We start from the raw sequence: 9,323 nt of genomic DNA on the forward strand, positions 1-9,323 counted from the left end.
ATGTTGGCCTTCATTGCAAGAGGATCTGAGTTCACAAGTAAGGATGTCTTACTGCATTTATACAGGGCATTGATGAGACCATACATGGAGTATTGCATGCAGTTTTAGTCTCCCTACCTAAGAAAGGATATACTTGTCGTAGAGGGAGTGCAGTAAAGGTTCACTAAGCTGATACCGGGGATGGCAGGACTGTCCTATGAGGAGAGATTGGTTCGACTGGGCCTGTATTCACTAGAGTTTAGAAGAATGAGAGGGGATCTGATTGAAATGTATAAAATTCTAACAGGGCTAGATAGACCAGATGCAGAGAGGATGTTTTCCCTGGTTGGGGAGTCCAGAACCAGGGCCACAGTCCCAGGATACGGGCAAGCCATTTAGGACTGAGATGAGGAAAAATTTCTTCACTCAGAGGGTGGTTAACCTGTGGAATTCTCTACCACAGAAGGCTGTAGAGGCTGGGTCACTGAGTATATTCAAGAATGAAATTGATCAATTTTTGGATATTAGGAGCATCAAGAAATAGCGGGAATATGGTGTTGAGATGGACGATCAGCCATGATCATATTGAATGGCAGAGCTGGCTCAACGGGCCGAATGGCCTACTCCTGCTCCTAGTTTCTATGTTTAAGTATAGAAAGTTCAGAGGGCAAATGTAAAAGGATATAAAAGAAGCAAATAGTGTGAGAAAAGACTAGCAGCTACCATAAAAGGGAATCTAAAAGTCATCCAAAGGCAGAATCATTGGATAAGTGTTATCATTGGCTAAGCACTTGAAGAAAAAAAATGCAGGCATAGTGGGGATGGGACTATCTGAATTGCTCTTCCAGAGAGCTAGCAGCACATGATGAGCAAATAGCCTCCTCCTCTGCTGTAATCATTCTATGATTCCACCTACAGCCATTCTAGGTCTTGACAACTCCTTACTGCCAATCCCAGTCACTCTAACAAAAACAGAAAATGCTGGAAAAACTCAGCAGGTCTAACGTCATCTGTGGAAAGAAAAACATAGCTAATGTTTCGAGTCCATGTGACTCTTCTTCAGAGCTAAAGAGAAGTAAAAGTGTGATGAAATTTATACTGTTTGGGGGGGGGGGGTGCAGGTGAAGCTGGAAAGAAGGCCAGCAATAGGTGGGGGGCAAAGGAGAGATTGACAAAGATGTCATGAACAAAAGGACAAAGGGGTGTAATTAAGTAGTGGTAAGGGCTAAAGGAGGTGCTGACGGTGGCATTAAGATTATAAAGCAGAATGTGATAATAGCAGGACAAGGATAATCCTTGTACCTTCCTTCTATCTGCACCATTGACTCAGCCCTAAAACAAAAGTAGAATACTGCAGGTGCTGGAAATCTGAAATAACAGCAGATAATGCTGGGAATACTCAACTGCTGTCTGCATCTGTAGAGCGAGAGAAAGAGTTAACGCTTCAAATCTGTGACCTTTCGGCTGAACTCAATTTTTAATTTAGCTCCTTTAGAGGTCCAGCACAGACATGACGGCCCGACCGGCCTCCATCTGTGCTTTAACCCTTTCAATGATTCATCCCTTCAGAGCAGCCCACGCACACACGGGTTTGAATGCTGAACACTCACATGCATATCAGTAACGGGCAATGCCCGTGAGCGGATTCGGGGCAGGTTTCGTGCTGTGAGAACAACTTCTGGGGCCGTGGGTTCGCTCGCGGCCCATGAAGGGGAGTGGGGGGGGGAAGGGAAAGAGTTTCTCGTGCGGCGGGTGAGTGGTTCGCGCTCTGGGGCTCTCGCGCGGCCAGGGGAGGAGGAGCGGCCCGCGCGCGGCCGGAGTGCGGGGGGAAGTGGGTGAGTGGCTCCCGCGACGGGGGCGTGGCGCGCGGGCCGGGTTAGCGGCTCGCGCGGTTGGGGCGTGGTTCGCGCTGTGGTAACCGCCCCTGGGGCCAGTGCGGAAAGAAGGCTGTGAGGGAGCGGACGGTTGCGGCTGTCATGTTTGTGCTCCCCCGAGTCACTTGTCCACTGCTCTCGGTCGTGAAGTAGGTGGCCGCCGGGATGTGTTGTCGCTGTGAAGCTGGGCAGTAAGCTGGCTCAGGTTGTGGATCCTGTTTCGCTGTGTGTCTTTACTGGAAACGGTGGGGAGGATGAGCCGCCTGTGCTCCCCGAACCGGCCCTGCACTCTGCTCCTGGTGGCTTTCCTCCAGTTGGCTTTCGTGCTGTTCCTGTACCGCCGCAGCCTGTCCGGCTCCTTCACCAGCTCCCTGTATGAAGAAGACCGCGTCGGTGACTGGGATTATTCTAAAACTCACGATGTTTACACCAACCTCAGCCTGGTCACCCCGAGCCCAGACCGACAAACTTTAAGCAGCTGTCCGGACGAGTCGCCGCTGCTCGGTAAGAATAAACTCGGGTGCAGCAGCCGCTGGCTTACCTGGCGCCCGCTCTCCTGAGCGTTTCTCAGGAAGGACAGAGGGGGTGGAACATTTCCTCAACAATGGAAAAAGCTCTCTGCTCCTCCACTTTTAAACTATTCGTGCTCTGGTGGCTTCACACTCGGCAGGGTAGTCCTCCTGTCAGTCCCGGCTGAGGGGGTTCAGCGCCCTCAGCCGGAGTAGCCCTATGGTGGGGAGGAGAATGTCAACCTCGAGTGGGGCAGGGATCAGGAAAGTTCAGTCAACGGGATAAGATGATTTTACTTCCTGTATTTCGGTAAAAATAATGCCCAAAATGTTAACGCCAGTATTACTGAGAAGAGAACTTCCTTTGAGGGAAGTGGGAGACCATTGCAGCAAAACAAACGGGGTTAACTTGAGTTTTAGTCCAATCTAATCTGGACTGGCACTTGGTTCAGTGCTGAAGGAGTGCTGTACTGTTGGAGATGTCAATCTTTTAGATGGAACATTATAAGAAGTCCTGTTGGGTGAGTGTAAGAAGTTTAAAGCTGGTGAGTTCTCTTTATGCCCAAGGTCAATATTTATTTGTAGTAGTAACTTGCCTAAGGGCAGGTCCTCTGGTCATTTCCCCATGCCCCATAGTCATGCGCTTTCCTCATCAGTTACTTGTGGGAATTTCCATTCTCACTTTCATTGAGCATTATGACTAGGGAAAAGAATGAGAGTTTCCTGTTGCCTTCCTTGTGTTTAAAGGAAATACAAGTCCTTATCCTGAAGGATCCTCCACCTGTAAGCAACCATTGCCCCTCGAGGTTCTAGCTTTTCTGCCATCACCAGTGAAAATTCACTGGTTTCTGCTGTTAGCTGTGGTTCATAACTCTGAACATTGGGCCCCTTACCTGGGCCTGGGGTGACTTGCAAAGGGCATTGACCATCCCCTGAGTCTCAAATGACCCTGCTACCCTAAAGCATTTATTTACTCTCACCTAATGCCACTAAAACAGATTATCTGGTCACTTACACTCCTTTCAAGTGAAGCAGCACTTCACTTGCACTTCCCTCAATTTGGTCTACTGCATTCACTGCTCCCAATGTGGTCTCCTCTACATTGGAGAGACCAAATGCAGACTGGGTGACTGCTTTGTGGAACACCTTCTGTCTGTCCGCAAGCATGAGCCAGACCTTCCTGTCGCTTGCCATTTCAACACACCACCCTGCTCTCATGTCCACATGTCCATCCTTGGCCTGCTGCAATGATCCAGTGAAGCTCAACGCAAACTGGAGGAACAGCACCTCATCTTCTGACTAGGCACTTTACAGCCTTCTGGACTTAACATTGAGTTCAACAACTTCAGATCATGAACTCTCTCCTCCACCCTCACCCCTTTTTGATACCCTTTTTTCAAATATTTATTTTAAAATTTTTATATATATATTTTTCCCACCTATTTCTATTATTTTTAAAATTTATTTCCATTCATTGTTTTATCCCCACCTTTTAGCCTATTTTGATCTTTTCTCCCACACCGTCCCCCACCCCCACTAGGGCCATCTGTCACTTGCTCATCCTGCTTTCTACTCTTAATGTCACCATTAGCACCTCCTTTAGCCAGTATCACCACCATCGACACCCCTTCGATCTTTTGTTTATGACATCTTTTGCAATCTCTCCTTTGCCTCCACCTATCGCTGGCCTTCTATCCAGCTTCACCTGTCCCACCCCCCTTAAACAGTATATATTTCACCACATTTTTACTCCTCTAGTTCTGAAGAAGAGTCATACAGACTCTAAACGTTAACTCTGTCTTTCTCTCCACAGATGCTGTCAGACCTGCTGAGCTTTTCCAGCTATTTTTGCTTTTATATCTGGTCACTTACATTGCTGTAGGACCTTACAGTATGCAGTTTGGCTGCTTTGTTTCTCTCCAGCTGCAAATCAAAAATATTTGTCTTTGAAGCACTTTGGGACATTCTGAGCTTGTGAAGGATGCTCTATAAATGCAAGTCAATTTGCTCTTTATTAGAGAGAGGCTATAGAAGCCTGTCATTTAACATTTGGGAGAGCCCTTCTGATGTCGGTAGCAGTGCCATCAACAGATGAAATTGCATGAAAATATGGCCTTTCAATGTTGTATATATATCTCCTCAGAGGGATGTAGCCTTATGTGGACAGTGTATTGATTTCACCCACTCTCAAAGATGTAATTAAAAATTATGCAAAGCAATGACTTAATCTTGAAATTGTGGCTTTCAGTCATTGTCCTGAATTTGTCATGTGATATATTGAGTTTTGACCATACTGATTGTTAAAACACAAACTGGTGGTGTTGCAAAACTTATTGATTATAATGAACAATCTGAATAGACTGATTTTTTCCAGCTATTTTTGTTTTTGAATCTGAATAGACTGTTCAACAATAATCAAACCTGATAAATCTGAGATGTGGCAGCTGAGAAATAGGGGTTGAGGCATTTTCATGTTTTGTTAAACCTGTTTGTGTAGATCAGTCTGTTGTGGACTATAACAGATATGCACACACTTTTCAGCTATGTAAACTCTTCCAGGGTTTAGACTCTCATAACTTGAGTGAATCTTTAATCATTTATAATGATCCTCTGTCTTAAAAAAAAGTCTCAACTTGCCACCTGTATTTTGAGGCATTTTTGTAACCCCCCCATCTCCAATGACTTTGGTAATATGTATGGGACCTAATCTACTTACAAAGCATGAAGATCAAATCTGATGTTTATATTTGCATATTTCATAAATATCCTCCATTAGTGTTAATGTTTTAGCAAAGTGTAATGTGTAACACTTCAGTTCAACTAGATCTCTTGTGGCATTGTTTATAATAGGGGCCTTCAGTATTCACCTGCTACTTAAAACAACCCACCTACCCAACACTCCAAGCACCACCTGCCGCACATGTGGCAGAGTCTGCACATCACGTATTGGATTTATCAGACACCTCAGAGCCATCCTCAATCCTTCAGTCTACAAGCTACTTCAGTCAACTTGCACACCATTTCCTTACCACCTTCATCTTGTCACTTCCTTCCTGCCTTCAGAAGCCTCCTGAAGATCTTCCTCTTGAATCATGCTTTTGCCCGCTGTTTTTTTCCTTCCGACTTGGTGATTGTACTATTCTAGTAAAAGTTGTTTTGAAACTAGACTAAACGACTTTTTCCTATGTGTGGCTGAAGCCAGTCTCACCCTGTTATAATACATTCTCTTGCTAATTAGATTCTGGAACAAACCTATTTCTCTCATTTTACTTTTCATTATTTTACTTAAATTTAAAGGGGAAGATTAGTATCACCCATCCATGTCGAAAAAATGCGTCCCTCGATTCCTTTTTTTTGTAGAAAGTCCAAATTCCTTCTCAGTTATGCACTGTGCTGATTTCCATTGAGGTTTGCTTTGCCACTCATTGTTACTATTGGGGAATTGTTTAATTGCTTTCATAATGATTAAGTAGCAGATCAGTGCTAAGGGGATCCTGATAATGCAAGGCTGTGCATCTGATGGTCATATCAATGTGAACATGACAAGTTTTCAAGTGTTAGATTTTTTAAAAAACATGCCTCTACAGCCTAACCTAATCCCACAAGACTTTGCTGATTGAGGCCTGTGCATGTGGTATCTGCCAAAGTAAAAACTACATAGCAGTTGTAGAGGGAATGGGTTCTATCATTACTTCATAACCAAAACTACAGTTTATCTAATTTTGTTTTTTTGGATACCAGCCAGATCCACTGAACGGTTAATGGTGCAACTGAAGTTACATTTTGGTTATTACTTTGTTTCAAAAGCACTTAATATTATGGGCCAAAAGAGGATGTCAGCATATCAATAGAAAACAAAGAAATGCTGGAATTTTGATTTCCTGGGGTCTAAAGTGGAAATAGAAATGTTTTTCCAAACCATTACAATATGTGATCTGTTTCATGGGGTTGCCTGTGTTACCTGTCTACTTTCCTACTGAAGTAGGAAAATCAATGAATTTAGTTCAAGGCCTGACTCCTTGATCATGGGACACAACTTGAAACAGGTTTGGAACACTGTGCGATGTGCAGTAATACATTCAATCAACGGCACAATTGCTAGTTCTCCCAAATCATTTAGTTTTAACCTTCCCCATTTGCTTTGAGCAAGGAGATATATTATAGAACACATACAAAATGTACCCACCAGTTTTATAAGTTTTCTCGGGGTTGAAGTTCAAATTTGCGACCACAAATTGGACTAAAAAATTGTTGCCTATTAAACGCTTCCCAGCTTTTCCTTTCTAAATCAATAGAAAGGAAGATATGATGGGATATATGATAGGTGGATGATTTTCCCTGAACCTTTGTGGCCCTTCTGAAGTTGAATTTCACTTTTTTTGACTGGAGATGCAAATCTAATGTTGTTCACGTAGCCTGTGATTCTATCAATCCAAAGTGTTTTTTACATCAGCTCCAAAACTTTGTGATCTCTCTGGTTGTTCCACTATTTAGAACTCCTGTATCCTGAATGCAGAAATTTATTTTTGATACTTCAGAAAAATTTATCCCAAGTTTGAGATTATAGTATGACTTCTCTTGTTGAAAAGGTCTCAAGACTGAAGTATACCCTGAGAGAAATCAAAACAATACTATATTGTAGAATCTGTTATGGACAAAATGTCCTACTCCCAACTGTCTTTTAGAACGGATGGCAGAATCCAGTTGATGTTAGTCTGCCTACCACACAACTGAGCAATGTCATGTATGAATTTCAGTGTCAGTGTGATGCCAAGTACATAAACCATATGTCCCAACAATTGGCTGATTAACTCAAACAGCATGTTCAGTTGTTTGTAATAGGCAGAGTACAAACTACACTCAACCAGCCTTTGTTCATTTTTTATTAATTCATTGCCTAGGCCAGCATTTGTTGCCAATTCCTTATTGCCTTTGAGAAGGTGGTGGTGAGTAGCCTTCTTAAGCTGCTGCAGTCCATGTGGTATAGGTACACCTACAGTGCAGTTAGGGAACTTGCAAAACCAAAACAAAACATCTGTTAAATGTGATTCTGTGATTGGGCAGCACTTGCTGAACAATGCTGAGTGTGCTAATAGCTACACTAACAACCAATTTAAGATAATCCGTTGAGTTCTTAACATGGTTCATTTATGCTTGCTAGAAGCAACATATGTTCATATGCAGGGACCCATTCTCTGCACACACAGAAAAACTTGAACACTTTTAAAAAAAAAACTCCAGAGCTTGGATAGCCCAAGTTCCATGTTGCTTTCTCCATGGCAATGCCTCTGCCAATCAATCAGCACCCTTTTCTCCCATAGTATAAATTGCTGTGATCATTTGAAATTTGGCATTCCTGATTGAGTGCAAGATGAAAAACTTTGGCAACATGTCTCTCTTTTCAGTAATATAACCTCTAACTTGCATTTACAAAGTGCTTCTTATGTTGCCAGGGTGTTCCAAAATGCTTCAGAACCACTTGAATTACTTGAGCTGTAGGCATTTAATGTTGCTAGACTGACAAAAAAAAAATGGGTATTATATTTCTGCAGAGCAATCAAACTTGATTTTCATTGGAATGTATTTTCCCCTCCCTGTGAAGAAATACTTAGTGTTTGATCGATGCTTCTCCCTTTTGATGTATGGTGTTTGTGGTTGAAAACCCATATCTGATGGTTCTGTGACACAATTTTGGTACTGTGGCATATGATCCTATTAGAGGCAGAAGTGCTTATTTCTGTTGGCAAATTGCTCCCTGATCTAATTAAAAAGGTTTTTGGCTGCAATATTTTACAAGGTTGTGTTTAGCATGGTATTCCAGTACAACTTCAGCTCACTTGGAAGAAATTGGAGCAATAAAAGTAGCACTGTGTTCAGAAAGTAGCTGCCAAAAAATTCAGTTTACAGTATATACTTGAACTTATTGTGCTGAAACCTCCTGAAGGACCTAAATCAAGTTAGGTCTTAGGCTTTGGGCCTCAATTTTTCTTCTACAGTTGTTTTAAATGTAAGGAGAATTATAATTCTGCTATAATCGAGGATGTTTTGTCATGTGTATTACTTTAAGCGTGTTCATTAGACTGATCTGTCAACATTTACAGTTGGACCGCTGACTATCAGCTTTCAGAAAATTCCAGTTATGAGCAAAATTGCAAGAAAAAATCCATATGTTCAAGCTGGTGGACGATACACTCCCCCACACTGCAAAGCTCAATATAAAACAGCAATCCTTGTTCCTCATCGAAACAGGGAGCCACATTTGCGCCATCTTCTGTATTACCTTCATCCATTTTTGCAGCGCCAACAGCTTCAGTATGCAATATATGTCATCCATCAGGTAATTAACTTGAAGCATATTTATAAGCATTATTAATTGACTTTGGCTGTGAGTTTTTAAAAAATGATTACTAGTTTTATTAGTGTGCTTTTAAAATCTTTCATGTTATTCCTGCAGGATGCCACCATTATTTTCAAGTCTAAAGTACAAATGTATTGATCTTGCTCAGAGATATGTTGACCTGTTGGAACAAATACTGTATGCATCAGAGTTTCATCCACATGATTTTCATTCTTGTAAAGTATAGCTATTTTGATGATTGAGTTGTGGTTTTGGTGCTTTAGAAAAAAATCTAAATGGATCATTAACTTCTAACAGTGCAGTGTCATAGGATCTAATATCACAATTTGATTATGAATAATCCTAATTTTAAAACTATCTGTAATTGAGCCCATTGCTTATGGTTACATATAGCCAACATATGATTTTGATTATTCACTGGGCTTGATCTTCTGGTCCATTCTAACCCTTTTAATTCCTCCCACCACGACAGAGATTGTAGTTAAGGTGGTAACCAACTGTAGCTTCTAGTGGCAGAAATTAAAATTGGCCCAGCAATTCCTAGAGATTAGCCCATCCATAGCATTTCATTCATTTTCCAGCAGAAGTAATTGATCTAACACA

At 42.1% G+C, this 9,323-nt stretch overlaps 1 protein-coding gene across 1 annotated transcript; it reads left to right on the forward strand.

Moving 5' to 3' along the window:
* The first annotated feature begins 1,910 nt into the window (after positions 1–1,910).
* Positions 1,911–8,858, forward strand: LOC144682418 (beta-1,4-galactosyltransferase 3-like). The gene is made up of 3 exons (XM_078544828.1): positions 1,911–2,357; positions 8,464–8,699; positions 8,817–8,858. The coding sequence occupies exons 1-3, from the start codon at positions 2,108–2,110 to the stop codon at positions 8,856–8,858; spliced, it is 528 nt and encodes a 175-aa protein (XP_078400954.1). The 5' UTR covers positions 1,911–2,107.
* The last annotated feature ends 465 nt before the right edge of the window (positions 8,859–9,323 follow it).

Source organism: Cetorhinus maximus, chromosome 7 (genome assembly GCF_964194155.1).
Source record: "Cetorhinus maximus chromosome 7, sCetMax3.hap1.1, whole genome shotgun sequence".
NCBI classification, from domain to species: Eukaryota; Metazoa; Chordata; class Chondrichthyes; order Lamniformes; family Cetorhinidae; genus Cetorhinus; species Cetorhinus maximus.